The sequence below is a fragment of the Carassius carassius genome, chromosome 15 (genome assembly GCF_963082965.1).
Source record: "Carassius carassius chromosome 15, fCarCar2.1, whole genome shotgun sequence".
NCBI classification, from domain to species: Eukaryota; Metazoa; Chordata; class Actinopteri; order Cypriniformes; family Cyprinidae; genus Carassius; species Carassius carassius.
The window spans coordinates 6,962,468-6,983,668 of NC_081769.1; the positions used below are offsets into that span (position 1 = coordinate 6,962,468).

The window sequence follows — 21,201 nt, forward strand, 5'->3', positions numbered from 1 at the left end:
ACAGTAGCCCACCCCTGGAATTCAAGACATGCATTAGAAACACAGCATGCAGAACACACACAGCACAAAAGCACTTAGATAAGAATTCCTTTGACAAAAGCAGTTAGATGCACTGTGAGTGTCTGTTTTGAGGATTATAGGGGGTTTTCTAAGGGTCTTTGACCTTTAGGGCATGTATGAGTTCTGCCCTTTTAGCACTTACACTCACTTTTGATCTGGTAAGCGGAGGTCATGGTCATAATTGAGTGTTAGGTTTATGTCTTAATGCATTATCACAACATAAACTGACCAAAGAGATGTACATCGTGAATCATTTTCAGACCTTCTGAATAGTTCTGAACAGAATTTTTGAAACAAAACAGTGTAATGGCTGGATTAAGGTTTTGGCATTGCTAACTGCTCACAAAAACTTTTTATTTTTATTTATTTTACAATTTATTAACATTATTACAATTTGAATATGGTAATTTGTAACTGTCACACCCTTGGACTGTTTTTGTTGTGTTTCCTTCCCAATGTGCTCTAATAGGCCTGATTCACAGAGAAACCTTAAATATTCAGATAGAGATATGACTAAAATCAATCGAATCTAAAAAAAAAGCCTACTTTTATTTCATTACACTGACAATAACAACGAAACATTGTGCTTTTGCAAAATAAACAAAACAAACAGGGTACACTTTCTGCCATCTATATCTCCATGAGCAACTTTCTGCAAGTCACAAACTCAGCGAATATTTGAGACAAAGACATGAGAAATATGTCTATAGAAAGCTTGTGTCTACTTTTAAATGAACAAATTCAAATCAAATTCGAAAACAAATATTCTCTGATTATGTAATCTGTATGAAACTAAGGCAAGGTACAGTCTTTCCAGTGTCTAAGCTCATTATATGCAATCAACTGTGCGCAAACACCCTCATCTATATAAAACAAAAGACAAAAGAAAAAAACAGGTCTAAATTTTTATCATTTTTGAAAGAAGTCCTGCTATGAGAAGGGATATGCCGCGATCAAATTTTCATGTTGTGATTAATTGCTAATGCTTTTATCATGCTATACGGTATTATCACGATACTGAAATTAAGTATCAAAAAGTGAACATAATACAGTATAACAGGTTTAATAACTTTCATCTTATAACAAAAATAACTGAATATTTAAATACATAAAGCAATACAGAAAAAAATATATAGTTAAACGTTTTACACAGATTAAAGTGTAAAAGAACTATAAATAGCAACCAACAACCAATCTGGATTCAAAAGTGGCCACTCAACTGAGACTGCCCTGCTCTCGGTTACTGAAGCCGTGCGACTGGCAAGAGCAGCTTCAAAATCCTCAGTACTCATCTTACTGGACCTGTCTGCTGCTTCTGACACCGTTAATCACCAGATTCTCCTGTCCACCCTCATAAAAATGGACATCTCTGGAACCGCACTCCTATGGTTTAAGTCCTACCTCTCTGATAGATCCTTCATGGTGTCTACATACCCTACTACTTGCCCGCTTGATCCTATTCCATCTCATCTCCTTCGAGCCATTTCTCCTGCACTCACTCACATCATCAACACATCCCTCCACAGTGGTGTTTTTGCCTCATCATTTAGACAGGCTCGTATAACTCCACTACTTAAGAACCCCACCCTCAACCCATCTCTTTTAGAGAACTACAGACCAGTTTCCCTTCTTCCTTTCATTGCAAAAAAACTTGAACGAGCTGTGTTCAACCAAGTCTCTACCTTTCTCACACACAACAACCTCCTTGACAGCAACCAATCTGGCTTCAGAAGTTGACATTCAACTGAGACTGCCTTGCTCTCAGTTGTTAAAGCTCTAAGACTGGCAAGAGCAGAATCCAAATCTTCAGTACTTATCCTGCTTGATCTGTCCGCTGCTTTTGACACGGTTAACCACGAGATCCTCCTATCAACCCTACTGGCAAAAGGCATCTCAGGAACCACACTTCAATGGTTTGAGTCTTACCTATCAGATAGGTCCTTCAAAGTATCTTGGAGAGGTGAGGTGTCCAAGTCACAACATCTAACTACTGGGGTGCCTCAGGGCTCAGTTCTTGGACCACTTCTCTTCTCTGTCTACATGGCATCATTAGGTTCTGTCATTCAGAAACATGGCTTTTCATACCACTGCTATGCTGATGACACTCAACTCTACCTCTCATTCCATCCTGATGATCCAACGGTAGCTAGTCGCATCTCAGCTTGTCTAACAGACATTTCTTCCTGGATGATGGACCATCACCTTCAACTCAACTTTGCCAAGACAGAACTGCTTGTGATTCCAGCAAACCCATCGTTTCATCACAATTTCACCATCAAGTTAGGCACATCAACCATAACTCCTTCAAAAACAGCTAGAAGCCTTGGAGTTATGTTTGATGATCAGCTGACTTTCTCGGACCACATTGCTAAAACTGTCCGATCATGCAGATTTGCTTTATTCAACATCAAGAAGATCAAGACCTTTCTTTCGGAACATGCTGCACAACTCCTTGTTCAAGCTCTTGTTCTGTCCAGGCTGGACTATTGCAATGCCCTCTTGGCAGGTCTTCCAGCCAATTCTATCAAACCTTTACAATTAATTCAGAACGCGGCAGCAAGATGAATTTTTAATGAGCCAAAAAGAATACACGACACACCTCTGTTTATCAATTTGCACTGGCTTCCAATAGCTGCTCACATAAAATTCAAGGCATTGATGTTTGCTTACAAAACTACCACTGGCTCTGCACCCATTTACCTAAATGTGTTACTTCAGACTTATGTACCCTCTAGAAGCTTGCGTTCTGCAAGTGAATGTCGCTTGATTGTACCATCCCAAAGAAGCACAAAGTCACTTTTACGGACTTTTAAATTAAATGTTCCCTCCTGGTGGAATGAGCTCCCCAACTCAATGTGGGTAGCTGAGTCCTTAGCCATCTTCAAGAATCGGCTTAAAACACATCTCTTCCATCTTTATTTTTACCCTCTAACTTTAACACTCACTATTCTAATTCTATTCTTAAAAAAATCTAACTACATTTCTAATCTTTTTGTATTCTATTTTCTTTTCATTTATTATGCATTTGTATGTGTGTGTGTGTGTGTGTAAAGACCTCTAACACTAGCTTGCTCTATTCTTTTTTTTCTTCCGTTTTCTTTTTATTTATTATATTATTTAAAATCCCATGCTACGTGTACCGTGTTAACCTATCTGAGACTTGTTATAGCACTTATATATCATTGCTCTTTTTGTTGTTTTTGATTGCTTCCACTGTCCTCAATCTGTAAGTCGCTTTGGATAAAAGTGTCCGCTAAATGAATAAATGTAAATGTAATGTAATGTTTACATGACGTCATTAGGATCTGTCATTCAGAAGCAAGGCTTTTCTTATCACTGCTACGCTGATGACACCCAACTCTACATCTCATTCCAACCAGATGACCCGACGGTAGTTGCTCGCATTTCAGCCTGTCTGAGTGACATTTCTAGCTGGATGAATGACCATCACCTTCAGCTCAACCTTACTAAGACAGAACTGCTGGTGGTTCCAGCCAACCCATCGTTTCATTACAACTTCTCTATACAGCTGGGTTCGTCAACCATAACTCCTTCCAGGACAGCAAGAAACCTAGGAGTTGTGATGGATCATCAGTTAAGCTTCACAGACCATATTGCTACAACGACCTGGTCCTGCAGATTTGCCTAATACAACATTAGGAAGACTAGACCCTTTCTGTCAGAGCAAGCCACCCAACTTCTTGTCCAAGCTCTTGTTCTCTCCAGACAGGACTATTGCAATGCTCTCCTGGCGGGCCTTCCTGCATGTACTGTCAAGCCTCTGCAACTGATCCAGAATGCAGCAGCGAGGATTGTCTTCAATAAGCCAAAAAAAGCTCATGTTACTCCTCTCCTCTCCCTTCTCCTCTCCTACCAGTAGCCGCTCACATCAACTTCAAGGTACTGATGCTTGCCTACAAGATGACCAATGGCACGGCACCAACATACCTAAACTCATTAGTTCAATCTTATATGCCCTCCAGAAGTTTGCGCTCTGCAAGTGAACGACGCCTTGTGGTGCCATCCCAAAGAAGTTAAAAATCACTCTCACAGACCTTTTCCTGGACTGTGCCCAGCCGGTGGAATGACCTCCCAATCTCAATTCGAACAATTGAGTCTTTACTCATTAAAGACCTGGCTATGCATTCTGTACTAGACTAACTGAGACTTGTCATGGCACTTCTATACTGTTGTTGTTCTCTTGTTGATCTGATTGCTTCTATTGTTCTCATTTGTAAGTCGCTTTGGATTAAAGTGTCTGCTAATTGATTAAATGTAAAAATGTAAATGTAAAGACCAATAGGTATCACTTTACAATGAGATATCATTAGTTAACAATGAACAATAGCTACATTTACGACAGAAATTATTCATCTTTGTTAAAAAAAAAGTCTTAGTTCATGTTAGCTCATTAAATAACACCTTGCTGCAATGTTCGATTTTAACAACGTGTAATTAAATATTGGAACACCTAAGATTTATGAATGTTCAGAAGAATTTTACACTGGCAGTTATTAATGAATTATCTAATGTTAACTAATGAAGCCTTAATGTATAGTGTGAACGAACAATAAAGAATCAAAACAGTTTCAAACAATATCTAGGGCATGCTGTAGTCCAGATTCAAATGTAAAAAAAGTTAGAAAATTAATAGCCTATTAAGTATAAATATTTAAGTATTTGGCGCTGTGATGAGCACCATAGCAAATCCACAAATCTGAATGGCTATTTAAATTATTTTATTTATGGGTTTTCCAGAGTAAGGGCTGCATTTTTTGCAGTTTAGCACCATCTACTGTCAGAGAGTGAATGTGCTTTCATTCAGCACATCTCTCACGTGTTCCCCCCATTGACAGCAAAAGAAATGGACACAGCGAGCCCATTTGATTCAACAGAGACAAGTGAATTCAATTAGAAGCACGACCTTCCTGGGGGTCGAGCGTACTGTGCAGACTCAAACTGAGCTTGATGACGTAGATGTGACGTGAGCAACCTGTCTGACAATTGTAAGTCTTCTAATAACTGGGCCAAATGAAATCTGAATCACCCACCGAATCTTGCAGAGACGGCGTGCGTGAATGGGAGCAAATTTTGGTAAGTATTCTCAATGATAAATGTGTTTAAACAATGCGGATGAACCGAATATACGAAGGAAACTTTTAAAATTAACCACAGCATTAACAACGACCTTGAAATAAGAGCACGAGATTTATCTGATAATATGCCTAGCGTTTGTTTCATTAGCAAACAGACATCTGGCGTGTTTTCTCTCAGAATCATTCGCTGATGGAGAGGAAACGTTAAATAGAGATGAAGACGTTTTCACACTGAAAGAGAAGCGATCTCGCTCTCATAGACGTGCCAGGCTATATCTGCAGCTAAACTGAATAAAAGCAGAATGAACTGATGAAACCCACAAACAATTTATGAATGATGCAGTGCTAATTGACATTTATTACAGTACAGAAACTATAAAGTATATTTTCTACCTTATTCTGTGCAGAAAATTTAAATGATTGCTAACTAAATGTAGCCTAGTATATAACACAATCATAAAATTGCCATTAGGAAAAAAATATAGATTACAAATGATTGATTATTGTCCAGCAGTATATTTGATTTATTACAGCTAATTAAAAGTAATTAAAAAGGAGATAATTCCTTGTAATAAAAAAAAAATAATAATTATTATTATTATTATTATTATTAATATTATATAGGCTACATACATAAAATGATTGTATTTGACATTTCTGTCACTTCTGAAATTATGGCTACGCCCCTGGTGTGACAAAATGTTAGCTTACACATAATACTCTTTAAGCTCTTTTTTAAAAACTTGGCTTACATACATTTTTACGTATGCCATGTCGCATCATTAAACTATCATTTAACAATGGAAAAAGTTTTTTTTTTTAATAACCTATGGTTCTCTAACCATAAATGCTACTGTAATTTGCCCCCTGACTAAGCATTTAAAGAATTTAGTAGAAGCATTTAAATAATCCCATGAATGCACTTAAAGAATGCAGAATCGAATCGTTATAATCGAATCGAATCAAATTTAATTGTGAATCGAATCTAATTGAATCGTTCTAAATTTGCAAAAATCGTTCTTGAATCGAATCGAAAACCTATGAATCGTAATCGAATCGAATCGCTGCCTTGCCAAAGATTCACAGCCCTATTGACACGGCTTTATTCAGCAGAGAAGATAATTTATGTAATTTATTCTTACTTACATTAGTTAACTTGTTATTTTTACAAAAATACCTGTACAGATTCTACTAGTTGGGCTTTTCCTGAACATCTTGACAAACTGAAATGTATTGTTTAACTTTTCTTTAGCTTTTTTTGTTATTCAGATATGTTGTCATTCAGAGTATTTCTATTTGTTAACCAAAGAAGGTTTTTATTTATTTATTTATTTTTATGTTTTTTTTCAAAGTATTACAGTTGTTTTAAAACTAAAAAGGCTAAACTATTCTATGTTTGACTCAAATTGAAAGAATAAAGAGTTTAATTTCTATTAAGGTTTATAGGGATTTTAAGATGTAGCCCAATTAGCAATTTGTATAATTAAGTTACTTATTGAGTAACTAAGTTACTTTTCAGACAGAGTAATTAGTAAAGTAATTTAAATACAATATTGATGATGTAATTAGTAAAAGTTATAAATTACTTTTTGAAAGTAATTTACCCAACACTGATTTAAAGATGTCCTTGTTACACGTTTCTTGTACTAACAATTACTGTGTAATAACAATAAATTATACATGCAAGTTACCCTAAGCCAGGGGTCCTAGAGGGCTGGCGTCCTGCAGAGTTTAGCTCCAACCCTAATTAAACAAACCTGAACCAACTAATCAAGGTTTTAATAGGTACTGCATACTTGAAACGTGCAGGTGGGTGTGTTGAAGCAAGTTGTAGCTAAATTCTGCAGGTCACCTGCCCTCCAGGATCAAGTTTGGTGACCCCTGCCCTAAGCCAAACCTTAATACTAACCCTAACCATATAGTAAGTACATGTAGTTAATTAATTTTACTCAGTACCTAAATGTATAATTTAGTGCTGTCAAACGATTAATCATGAGTGTGTACGGTGTATATTTATTACGTATATTTAAATTCAAAAACATGCATGTATACGTTTAAGAAAAATATGTTACATTTCTGTATTAAATATATTAATATATGATAGAATTTATACATACACATGCAAATACATGTTCTTATTTTCAAAATATATGAGTCATTATATATACATAATAAAAATACACTGTACACACACATATTATGTAAATGTAAACTTTTACTTTAAATGCGATTAATCGTTTGACTGCATTAGTATAATTAAAGCGTTATAGGGACACCTTAAAAGTGTAAATTTGTAAAAGTGTAATTTACAATAAAGACATTTTTCACTTCATCACAAAAAGCCTGATTAAGGCATTTGTAAAGAATTATGTTTTAGAAAAGGTACTGTAAAAAGGGATCAATAAGAGTGAGGGATGTCACACATGTTCTCCATCCATCCACTTGTCAGGTCTCAACTCCACCTGAACTGTCCATCACAGCTGATGAGGTTAGAGATCTGTCAGTCACAGCTGATAAGCCTCTCTTACTGAGAGTACGCATGGAGTTTCCAAACTGAACTCCACTCAAAAACACAAGAAAGATAAGAAACAAACACTGCTTATTAAGCCAACACTTACCAGTTACTTTGGGCAATTCTGTTATTTATGCATTATATCCCATTCTCTTTATCCCATATCCTACTCCCATTCTCTTCTATTTTAAAACTAATAATATTTAACACATTGCTAATACATCTTCATAAAAATTCCGAAAGTAGTATTTTATGGCATCACATGCTTGCTCTCAACACAAAGATTTTGCCTTGCTCAAAAAAACAAAAAAAAACAAACACCTTCTGAGATACCTCTTTTGGCCAAATTCTAATACATTTATCATTCATGCATAAGGCAATATCAGAATGCATTGCAATGAGCCAAGAGGGCATATGGCAGTCGAGGGGAGAAAAAAATATTAATGCATTTAAAAATATTCAAATATTAAAGTATTTCTCCCGTTATTAGTGAGTGCAATGTATTTTTGTATTTAAAGTATTCTGTGTTTGCACTAGGTTATGGAATAAAGCTAGCAGTAATTTGTGAAGAAAACAACAAATCACACAAAAAGGAAACCACTTACTTTACGGTTAAACCTTCTTTAAATATTGACTGTGCAGGGTTTGGAAACAGTAAAGAACTTAAGCTAAACGAGTTGGCTCATCTGGGACTGACAAAGACCTGCCCATCACAACAAAAGCACATGGATGTAAATGCAAAGAGACGGGGAGTGTAGGAAACATTCTCTGCTTCAGCAACCCTTGTGGTCTCCTGTATTTACAATCCTGAGCTGACTGAAAAGAGTTTATTCGGTGAAACCCCTAAAAACACTTCCTCCAGGAAATTTCCATCAACAACTTACAAATGCAACAAAGGTGTGCCTACTTCCTTTCATGAGCTCCATGGAAAATTTGTCAAACTTGTATTGAAATAATATCACAAAACCATACTATTCTGAGATTTTTCACCCAACCCCAAAAGGCCAATTCACACCCAAAATGCTGCTGAGTCATTACATCTGTAAACATAAAGATTGAGTCCTGGCTACTAGGCTATCACATGTGAGGATCCTGCAGGTGGTGGATCTTTAACATTTTCTCACACCAGCTGGAATGTGCATCTGAATACAGACAGCCTGGGATTACACAGGATTTGTGTTTTAAAGAGAACCAGTTCGAATGAAGAATAATTAGCTTTTTGAATTAAAAGATTACAGTAAATATCCACACGGGTGAGGTGACTGGCATCCACACATTCACCTCAAAACATTAGATTCATCCGCGCTGGAGCCATGCCGGAGCACAACCTACAGTACATAATGAAAATAATTCTGCAAGTAACTGCAATTGCAGGTTTCAAACAGAGATGGCAACAAAGAGATAAACTTACAGACCACAACTTTAATGTTAAAATGCAAACAGGCATTCTTATGAAACTCAATTCATACATTAATATAAATTTGGGACATATATAAAGTAATTGAGTGGAAAATTGTGTGCGTGGTAGTCTGAGGTGTGGCGGGATTTTGAACAGTTGGTGTGCATACACTCAAAAACTGTGTTACAGTAATATACAAACCGTATATTACTGTTGCTCCTTTCTGTCCCACCTTTCTGAAATGCGTTGATTTTTACAAAGTCCATCATTCTGAAAACGATCTCTATTTGGCCAGTTTGAGACTTTAGTCTTTGCAACTTTATGGATCTTATATATGCATGAACAGCTTGTAACACTCCAAAGACAAAGAAAAACTTGAAATCACATCAGATGACACTTTTAACAGCTTTGGCTAGGCCCCAAAAGGAAGCTTGTGTTGACTCTTTACCCACAGTACAGTATTTGTATCTTCTCTTACATAATACAAAATTAACAAGTATGAATCAAGTAAAAATATATACTCAGCCTATTTAGTATATATATTTTTTGCTGTGGCACTTGTATGTTCAGCAGCATCAGTCCCTTGGCACTTAATCTGTCATTTTCCAAGGAGGGAGATGGCGAGAGCACCAATGAACCACCACAGTTTGCACAATTCGAGGAGCTTGTGGAGGTGATAACTCGTCTGGTGGCCAAGTTAAATCTTGAATGGCCGGCCGTGAAGATGACTGAACCCTCAAAAAGCGAGTTAGATGAGCATTTTTTGAGGTCTAAGCCACCATGCCGAGGCTTGCCGTTTTTTGCCAATCTCCACACTGAGGTGTCAAAATGGTGATCAAAACCATATTCAGCCTGCCTCTTTAGTCCCTCTCTTACTGATTACAGCAATGTCACAGGACTAAATGAGCGTGGTTATAGAGCAATGCCCCGGGTTGAACAGACACTCTAGGGTAATCCGTCTCCCGGTGCGGCATCGTATCTTAAAGTCCTGACACTGTCCACCAAGCCACTTCGTACTGCATCAGCACTGGTGGGCAAAGGGTACATGGCAGCATTTCAGGCTGGGGCCTGCCTTTATACAATGGCAGATTTGCATGATTACCAGGCTGACCTGTTGGATGAGGGCAAGGAAGTAAGATCAGAACATATTCAAGAACTTTGCAGACCCACTGATTTGTCTCTCCACACCACAAAGGAGACCACCCAAGCAATCGGATGGTCTATGGCAGCCCTAGTGGCCGCGGAGAGACATCTTTGGTTGAACCTGTCTGAAATTAAAGAGAAGGACAGGGTCTTCCTCCTTGACGCCCTGCTTGCGCCTTCTGGCCTGTTTGGCAACGTCAGTTCTGTCTTTGACAGGTTTCAGGAGGCCCGTAAACAAGTGCCGGCGTTTCAGCAGTTCTTGCCTCACCACTCTCTGGCTCAAAGAGCAGCAGAAAGTGAGCACTGCCACTTGGACTCCCCACATCAATGGGGCAGGCCAATCTGAGGACCGTCCTTATAGCCAAGAAGTCTTTGTCCACGAAGCCCTGACATTTTTGTCCCAGGGCTTCTGAGAGCAGCCCCCAGTGGGAAGAGCGGTGTACACCTCATTACACAGTGCCGTCTATCCTCAGTGCCCTTGGGGGGCCGAGCTGTTAACCCTTCCACCACCGGTGCTTCAGAGCACAGCGGCCTCCAGGGAGTGCACATCTCAGTGTCCGCCAGAGAACATTGCGGATCTGGGAAGCTCGCTACCTCTGAGAAGGTCTCCTATTACACCGGAGATCAGTCTCGAGAGATTGATTCCCTTAGTAGATTTTCTGGCAGCATGGAAGCTTCTGCCAAATATCTCATGATGGGTTCTGCAGACTGTAGAAAAAAAGTTACAGAATTCAGTTTGGTTATCCTCCACCTCGTTTCAACGGGATCGTTTCCACTGTGGTGGGTCCCTAGCAGGCTATGGTGTTAGAACAAGAAGTAAATACTCTGCTGAGGAAGGAGGCCATCGAGGTGGTCCCTCCTCTCGAAAGAGAATACGGGTTCTACAGCCGGTAGTTCATAGTTCCGAAGGACGATGGGTGGTTGCATCCGATTTTTGATCTGCAGTTAAATCGATCAGTCATGCGACTGAAGTTCAAGATGCTCAGTGTCAAACAGGTTGTGTCTCAGATCAGGTCCGAGGACTGATTTGTCATGATAGATCTAAAAGATGCATATTTCCATGTCTACTCAGGAAGTTTCTGAGGTTTGCTTTTGGGGGCGAAGCTTACCAATATCGGGTTCTTCTTTTCAGCCTCACACTCTCACAAAGTATGTGGACGCTGCTCTGGCTCCATTACAATTCCAGGGCATCCACATACTAAATTATATCAACGATTGGTTGATTCTAGCTCAGATGGTGCAGATGGTGGTTCTACATCGAGCCGGTCACTCGTTGTCAAGCAGTTTAAAAAATTGCTGGGTCTGATGGCAGGTGCATCCAACGTGATACCTTTTGGCCTGCTGTACATGAAACCCCTTCAGTGGTGGCTCAAGACCAAGGGGTTTTCCTTGAGAGGAAATCAATTTCGCATGATTGAGGTCACACTGTGATGTTTTCGTGCCTTAGACATGTGGGAAAAACCTTGGTTCTTGTCACAGAAGCCAGTGTTGGGAGTACCTTGTCATCATGTGATGTTAACAACAGATGTGTCCCTCACCAGCTGGGGTGCGGTCATGAGTGACCACCCTGCCCTTGGTCATTGGAGCGGCCGTCATCTCACGTGGCACATCAACTGCCTGGAGACTTCTTGACAGCTCTCCATGGGATATTCCCATCAGGAGGGATCTCCTCTCACAGGCGGAGGGCACGGTATTTCACCCCTGCCCAGAGCTGTGGAAGTTATGGGTGTAGTCTCTGAGGGGGCACAACTCGTAGCTTCCGGTCTCTCAACCTAGGTTGTTGAGACCATCCTCCAATCCAGAGCTCCCTCTACAAGGAAACTGTATGCCCTGAATTGGAAACTCTTTATTTCCTTGTGTAGAGGTTGCCAGCTTGACCCAGTTAACTGCCAGGTCGGTTCAGTGCTAGAGTTCTTGCAGGCTAGATTCTCTGCAGGGTTGACCCACTCCACCCTGAAGGTGTACATGGTGGCTATAACTGCTTACCACGGCCCTCTCGGTGGTCAGTCTGTGGGAAGGCACTCCCTGGTTCCACGTTTCCTCAGCGGTGTGCTGAGGCTGAGGCCCCCTGTATGACCTTGTGTTCCACCATGGGATCTAAAAAGAGGCACAGATTTGCTGGACTTGTCAGTGGCCCCCTACTTCTTAGACTTAACGCCCGGCTTGGCCAAAGATTTTTTGTACCCTAGGCCAGGATACGTCCCTAAAGTGCCCTCCTCAGTACCATGGCCCATCGTATTTCAGACTTCCTTTCCTCTTCCCTTTCGGGAGCCTGACCAGCAGAGGCTAAATTGCACATATGTCCACAGAGCTGCCATGTGGACGAAGCCTGACCAGTTGTTTGTCGGTTAGGGTCCTTCCAAGAGGGGTCTGCCTGCCACTAAGCAGACCCTCAGTCAGTGGATAATTGATGCCATTTGTATGTCATATGATTCCTCTGGCCTCCCCCCACCCCTAAGGGTCAAGGCTCACTCCACCTGAAATGTGGGAGCCTCCAAGGCCTTCCTGTTGGGTGTGGCTATGTCAAGTCAAGTCTCCTTTATTTTCAAGTCTGCTTTCAAGTCTGAATTATTTTCAGTTCTATGTAGGATATATGTAACTCTGAGGAACGAGACGCTGCATCTCCTGCCATACTTCTGGCATCCCTGCGAGCACTTCCCTCATTCTCCAGAAGCTGCCGCGGTCTCCACTTCACGTAGTTTTTTAGCTTCCTGGTCACACGTCATCCCGTCTGTGACGCCTCGCCTATCCATTGGTCTGATTACACACACGATTCAGACAATATTAAGAAATAGGGTTACATACGTAACCTTAAGACGTCTTAGCTATTGGCCAAAAAGTAGAGGACAGTATTTTTCCCAATACTCTCTTTGACAACACCATCTTTGTCATCATCTTTAGTATGGTGGCAGAATTAGTATTTTCTTTCTTCTTTTTTTTCTTCAGTAGGAAGAACTGAAATCCTTGTGGCAGTTCCATGGCAACATCATGTCAAAGTCACAGCAATACATTTTACAAGGCCTGATCATTTCATGCCCAAAACACATGCCACTGATTTTCTTGAGATGTGGTTTAGTGGGTCGGTAATTTAGAATTTTATGACTTGCTGACTTAATCAGCTAGACTCTCTGAGACTATAACAAAATGTAAAGTACATTTCTCTTAAAGTTTCAGATAAAGAGTATGGCCTATTTCAGACACAATGTGTTCTGATAGCTTCCTTTGTCAAAGTATGACTTGAGTGTGTAAGTTAAATGGGTCAAACCATAGCAAAAGCAGTGAGAAAAGAATGAGTGAAACAAGTGATTCCTCTCTACTGTGTTTCAGAGGGAGTGTGTGTGTGACGTGTGAGTATGCATTACACATTGCCAAGCTCTAATGGCTAAGGCAGTTGTATTGCTGGACTGGATGACATGTGGAAGTATGGTGAAACATGAGACAGAGGTCTTTCAGTAGAATGTCTAAGTAAAGAGCTTGTCAGGGTTTGGCATCTCTTCAACATTAAAGTGATATAACACTGGTTTCTGGTTGGCCAACATCAAGTTGAATTTTTCAGACATATTCTTTGGGCCACACACAAGAAAATCAGATTTTGGTCCAGCAGTGACAGTGATCATGGACCCACCCTGGAAATGGCCTCAGGTAGATGATGTGTAAGATCCCACACTGCAGGGTGATATTTGTTTGGTAAATGTTCATTTAGTCAAGAGTTATACAAGAAGCAGAAATTATTTGACAAAGCTCTCAGATAAACAAATCACTCTGGTTTTCTCAAAAGAAAGACAGTAAAACACTAAACCTAACCGACAGTGCTAATAAAAGCATACATAATAAAAAATAAAACATGCTGAGGCGACATGCCATTTTAGCTTTAAGTCTTTATGCTGTTAAAGGGAAGTCGTGGCCTAATGGTTAGAGAGTCGGACTCCCAATCGAAAGGTTGTGAGTTCGAGTCCCGGGCCGGCAGGAATTGTGGGTGGGGGGAGTGCATGTACAGTTCTCTCTCCACCTTCAATACCATGACTTAGGTGCCCTTGAGCAAGGCATCGAACCCCCAACTGCTCCCCGGGCGCCGCAGCATAAATGGCTGCCCACTGCTCCGGGTGTGTGCTCACAGTGTGTGTGTGTGTGAGTGTGTTCACTGCTCTGTGTGTGTGCATTTCGGATGGGTTAAATGCAGAGCACAAATTCTGAGTATGGGTCACCATACTTGGCTGAATGTCACGTCACTTTCACTTTTTTGTTTTATTGTGACTTGTGTTTCTTAGGCCACATACTGTATATGAGCGCTATGCATCTCAATTGCACTGCGTTACCAGGTGTACCAGGTGAGCTACTGAGTAAGTTTACAATGCCAGAAAAGCTGCAAATATGAGGGTGGCTATGTAAGGCAAACACCAAAATGTATAATTTGCAAATTATGCACTATGATAAAAGTGTTTTGAGTATATAATATAGTATTTCTTAAACAACTGTGCAAAAATAAGTTGTGGCGAGTGGGGCAGGGCCGAGAACCATGGGAACGGAGTGAGGCCGGTGGAGTGATTGCTCGACCCACCGGTCTCGAGTCCCACGGAGGAGATGGAAGGATATAAAACAGGAGCGATGACAGTGAAGGAAGAGAGAGGACCAGGACTGGATTTATTTTGTGTTTTGATTTTGTTTGTTTTGTGTTTATTTTGATTATTCCCGCCTCCTCCTTCCCGATGATTATGAAGTCCAATGTAACAATGTTAAAACTCCATGATCACGGGAAGGAGGAGGCGGGAACCGGCGGACAATAAAAGAAGACTTTAATAATAAAATAAAGAAAAAACAGTGCGGCAGCCCCTCACAGACGACTGCCGCACACAAACAAAATCAAAACAAAATCCTCTCTCGTCCTTCACTGTCGTCGCTCCTGTTTTATATCCTTCCATCTCCTCCGTGGGACTCAAGACCGGTGGGTCGAGCAGGTGTCACTCATTTCCAATCACTCCACCCACCCCACTCGCCACATAAGTCTTAATTTATCAAAATGTACCCAATGTAATCACAACTGGTTTAAACTGGAATAAAATGTATTGGTGTTTTACTGCTAAGATTTATTTTTAGTTGGAAACTGCAGTGAATTGAATGCATAGGTACGTTTTTGGAGTTTTACAAAAAAAAATGTGTCCAATGTGCCTAAGCTAGATTAATCACATGCTGTGTTAACCATTCACTAAAACACAAAGACAAATCTGGGCCCGTATTCATAAAGATTCTAAGAATCCTCTCAGAAAACTCTTAATTTAGCTTAAAAACTTTTATGCAGGAGTTTTAGCTTAAGAGCGATTCGGGACCGATCTGAGAGCAACTCTGAGTAAGGAAAAGACAAAAATTTCATCTTAGTGAGGAGGTGGGGTTGACCCTGTTGCTATGTATGACACAATCTTTTGAAGACTGTGATTGGTTGGTTGTCCAAGAAGGAAAAAAGAGTGATTTTAAGTATAGGGTCCATTCTAATTCTCACTTTGAATTTACATGCGTAATTTTTCCTATTTGATCATTCTCTCTCTCACAGACACACACACACACACACACACACACACACACATTATATGTATGTATATAAATCCTTTTTTTATTTACCATGCTTTTAATTTCCTATAAGGTATTTGATTGGCTTAGAATGATAAAAATTGTTCCACTCTTTCCAATTACAGTGATTGCTGTCCTATTTAAGTGGCGGTTTGAATGTTGGTTTTAATGTATCAAACATGGAATCAAAACCAAGAAGGACGAGAAAGCCAAACTGGACAGAGGAACGGTGTTTACTGTTTGACTGTTAATTTCTGGCACTATGGCATTTCTGTGCTGTGTCGGAGATGTTAGCACGTCTCCAGAGGTGGGTAGTAACGAGTTACATTTACTTCGTTACATTTACTTGAGTAATTTTTTGGGGTAACTAATACTTTTCGGAGTATATTTACAGATGGGTACTTTATACTCTTACTTGAGTAAATTTTGGGGGAAAAATCTGTACTTTTACTTCGTTACTGTGTGCGACGCTCCTCTCGTTACTTTATCTTAATGCAATAAATGTTATAAATGCTTCAGTTTATTCCAAACGTGCCGTCTACTTTTCTCTGGGCAATGAGCGATGCCCATTCGCGAATGATCCATTCTTTTGAGTCAATTCTGTTCAAAGGCTTGATCAAACCAATTGGCAAACGAGTGAATTGGTTCATGTATCAGTTTGAATGAGTCGTTCAGTTCCCTGCCGCATGCGCTGAGCGTCTGAAGTGGTTCACTCGGAGTTGTAACGTTTAAGAACATCAGCAGCGTTGAAAACGTGGCTGGAACTGCATTGAATTGAAAGCAAATCTGCAAAGGCTATTATTTGCTAGCGATGGAGATCCTTATTAGATGAACACCGCGTGTGCTGTCTACTGTTTAACAGGTAATAACTTGGGCTACATTCGATCAACAATAGGCTACACGATACCACTGTGACATTAGTTTGTTGTACGTGTGTGGCTTATAACAGAGGGGAGTCAAGTTGAATGCAGCTTCCAAAAGACAAAAAATAGCCGATTAAGATTTTATTAATTTTAATACAATCACACCGGTCATATCATCAGCTGCTAAATTCAGATCTGTGATTGCTTGCTGGCGCTGAGCCAGAGATAGATGTGTTTTTACAGCACTGCGCATTATAACCAATCACACATGATTCTTTTGAGCTTATTAAAGCATTGGCCAATCAGAGGTGTTCCGATGAGTCATCGCTAAAATGCCGGTGCTTCCTTCACTCGCTCTCTGACTGAATACCTCTTTCTGGCGAATTCTCTCGTCAGAAACAACAAAGTGCAGATGTGTGTACGAACCTTTAATTAAGATATTGATTTCACAATGTTAACAGTTTCAGTGATTTTAATGGGACTTTCTGAGAGTGATTGAAATCTAGACTGTCAGTATAAATGATCTTTGATAATGTAAATATTATTTGCTCTCTTTCTGAACAATGAAAGATTAGTAGCAATATTTATATCACATTAACTTTCAATGTTAAATTCACATTTAATATAAAGTCAGTCGTATTAAAAATATGTTATTGCATGACACCTATATCTGTTACTTAAGTAAACAGACAGGGTTTTATAATAAATTACATAAATTGGAGTAAAGGCTGATTAAATATATACATTTATACACGCACACATACATTACATACATTTTATCTATATATCTAAATAAAAATAGGCTCAGTATATATGACCCAAAGTAACTAGTTACTAACTACTTGAGTAGATTTTTTATCCGATACTCTTTTACTCTTACTCAAGTAACTATTCAAGACTAGTACTTTTACTTTTACTTGAGTAAATATTTCTAAAAAGTACTTTTACTTTTACTTGAGTACAGTTTTTGGGTACTCTACCCACCTCTGCACGTCTCTAATAAGATGATCCCTGCACGATCTAATCTATAGCGTCTTATTAACTCACTGTCATCCATTGTCTGCAACACATTTCAACTCTTCGTCTTTCTACCATTGTCTCCTCTGCTAAAGAAACTCTTAAGCCTCTTAAAAGTCCTCGTCTGTGCTCCTAACAAGTTTGACCTTAAGACCTCTTTTAAGGGTTAAGATGCTTTCTGAATTACTTTTTTCTTTACTAGGATTTTTCTTTAATTTTAAGAGTAAACGCCCACATTTCTAAGAATTTTCTTAGAATTTTGTCACTAGGAGCTACTTTTTGCATTAAGATTCTTTATGAATACGGTCCCTGATTATTTACTAAACTTTGAGAGATTTTTCTAATGTATTCTCCTATCCATCATAACGCATCCTGGACAATGTCAAAGGACTGTTCATTCACCTATCAATCAATCACTCCACAAAAAAACATATTTTAAAATTGGATGAGGCCAACGGTCAGTCTCTGGTTTGTTTGATATCAACATTCAGTGACACAGAGTTTATTAAATATTCATTCACTTGATACAGAAACAATCGTTTGCTGTGTTCTTCACTCCAGGTAACACGGAAAACATGTTTTCTAGAGTGAAAAACAACCAGGTAATTCGGTTATGTTCTGAAAAGTATATTCAAGACAAACTTAACGGTACAGTCAGGAATATGCTGTATAATACCGTAATTCCTCAAATAAAAGCCGGGGCCTTTATTTACCTGAACTGCAGAAGGTAACAGGCTTTTATTAGAAGCAGGTTTTTATTAGAGGCAGGCCTCTATTTCTAATTCCATCTGTTTGATAAGTTACTGTTTTAAATAACCCATTTTAAATTAAAAGCGATAGCGTTGCAGTGGACAGAGATCATAACATTAGCACAGAATTAGTTCAGAATCAATCACCAAAAGAATCAGTTCGGTTCAGACGCGCTTTGTGTCAGTCTGCTTCACGCTGAATCACGCATGCGCAGTATCATCAGCTCCTCGGTTCTCGAATCGGACACGTCCAACAGAAACAGTTCCCAGTTCAGTGTACCGGTGATCCGAAAACCGATGCAACCGGTTCTTGACTCGAGAACGAAAAACGCTCCGGCAGTGGGCGTGTACGTTCGTTATCTGGCTCTGCTGCACAAATTTTCCCCCGACCTTTATTTAAGACCGGCCTTTATTTGTCCGTGTTGACCCCTCCCCCGACCACTATAGAGGCCCGGCGTTTATTTGACTACCGGTTTTTATTTGAGGAATTACGGTATATCTTTTATTTTTTTATTTATAATTTTAAGCATGAAAAGCCCTAATGTTGAAAACCACTAGAAACTTCATGTTTGTGGGTAGATTACCGCTTAGGTATGATTGGGACAAAAGTATGCCAAAAAAGGAAAGACAGCCATACCCATAGAGTCCAACACAAACTGGTCCTGCGTTACTGCTAGAGGAGGCTGAACACACACAGTCATCTTTGGGCTCTGCACCGCAGAACGACTCTTTATTTTAACCTGAGAATAAAGCACACATTCAGGACACACTGAATCACCTCAGCATTAAAAAGCACTACAGGCTTCCATTACACAAGAAAACCTAATAGACTTCATAGACATCAGTGTTAAATGAGCTGCACTCACCTTGACTGTGACAGAGGGGACAGGCATGCCATTCATCTCAGATATGACAGCGCACTGTGAGAGAGATCATCACAACACAATCACATCATGTTTTAGAGTTAGGGTTTGAGTTAAATCTGAAGTTATTAAAGTGAATTTTATATACAATAATTTAGTATTTTATATTTATGTGATATGGCCTCATTTAATTAGCTAAAAGTGTGTGTGTGTTTGTGTGTGTGTGTGTGTGTGTGTGTGTGTGTGTGTAAACTTAACTATAGTATAAGTATATAATAAACTGCAACTATCTTCAAAACTAAGCTAAATATGACAAAAGCTTTCTTTAGGGACATTCAAGGATGTTTTCTTTTAGCAATAGCTTCATAAAAAATAATAAACATAAGTCTATAGTCTCATCTAGCTAGATAAACATGTGTGATTGTGAGTAAAAATGATTCAGAAATAATAATAGTTAATGTAATGTAAAAAAAATAATGCAATTTTAATTTAGAGATGAGGTAGGGCTTTTTGTCTCCTGCAGTCATTATAATGAGCTTAATATAAAAACAAGAGAATTACATTATATGTTCTCATGTTGATGAAATAAACATGCGTGTTAGTATTTGTACCGAGACTTCGTCCAGGTTAGATGAGACTATGGCGGTCAGAGTAAGCTCTTCCTCAGTCTCTGCCCTCGGAAGAATGTCTGGAGAAAGATCACACACAAACAAATATTTTTGTACAACAGAACTTTATGCTGTAGAACAAGACTTGATTTTATTAAAGTATTTTCAGAAATAGAAGTCACATTTCTTTAAATCTGAAATGTCCTGCAACTTAAATTGCAATGTTACTTATAGTGGAATTAGCATCAACCATGCAAAGCTCGCACAAATATGCATGCACACACAGAACAAATTTGACATTTACAACCTAATGATCATCAACATCTTTTTTTCTCAGACTCTCAGACATAGTTACATTTGCAATAAAGATACACTGATTGGAAAACATTACTGCATTTAGATAAAATATTATGTTAAATGGAAGGAGCGGTTTAAAAGCCCAAAGGCTTGGCTAATTTAAAAACAGATCAGGTACTGGTCTGGTATTCAATTTGGCATAAATCTGGGCTTTGCAAGAAGCTTAACATCTATTAACATACACAGTGTGCATTTGTTTTCTAAACTCTTTGCGTCATACCTTGGGTTTTGGTAGCCCCGCGAATAACCTTTTGCAGCATTTTCATCTCTGTGTCGACCTCATCATAGTTGACCTCTCGGGCATCCACTTTAGGTGCGGTGAAGAAGGAGGGGTCAGTGCCCATGTAAGAGCACTGGAGATGCCCGTCAGAGCTCAGAGTCACCACCAACCCTTTCAGTTCCCTGAAAACACAGAACACACTTCAATGCCTGTCTTTAATTTTGTATTTTATTTTTTGCTTAGACTACTGAAGTTGTCTTACTTTATGATTGATTAGGGTTAGTTAACTGCTATTTTAAGCTTTTATTATAATGCTTTGATAAAAAAAGACTGAAGGCCATTTATTGTACTCTAGATACACTGTACAAAAAAAGTCCCAATATGAAATCAATATATTGAATACTATTAAACAGTGCGGTGTGACTGATTACTTTCCACTTTTTCTACTGTTGCTTTGTTACTATTAGATTGTACTTCTCTAAAGATGACAATGTCACTTTTTAATGCTTTATAATACTTTTTAATGATAAATATAATACCTTTTTTTTTATTTGTCACTTGTTTTGTTGTATTTCTCATATGGTAGCTGTGCCTGGAATTAGTTTTTTTTCCCAAATCAAGATATTAGCTTAATTTACAGTACTCTATAAAGTAAAGTGTATATTTTAGAAGCTGATTTTATTTATTTATTTTTATTTACCCCAGTGATCCTGTGCTTTGGTAAATTATGACCTTGTGCATGTCAGATTTAA

The 21,201-nt window shown here is 39.1% G+C and overlaps 1 protein-coding gene across 1 annotated transcript in view; it reads right to left on the minus strand.

The window, feature by feature from the left end:
* The window catches only part of LOC132158058 (protein PTHB1-like), a 126,262-nt gene that overhangs the window by 86,518 nt on the left and 18,543 nt on the right, over window positions 1–21,201 (minus strand). The window contains exons 10-13 of the mRNA XM_059567311.1: window positions 20,450–20,631; window positions 19,876–19,952; window positions 19,268–19,321; window positions 19,039–19,141 (exon numbers count right to left, since the gene is read on the minus strand). Of these exons, the coding sequence (XP_059423294.1) occupies window positions 19,039–19,141; window positions 19,268–19,321; window positions 19,876–19,952; window positions 20,450–20,631 (416 nt within the window). The remainder of the gene's footprint in view (window positions 1–19,038; window positions 19,142–19,267; window positions 19,322–19,875; window positions 19,953–20,449; window positions 20,632–21,201) is intronic.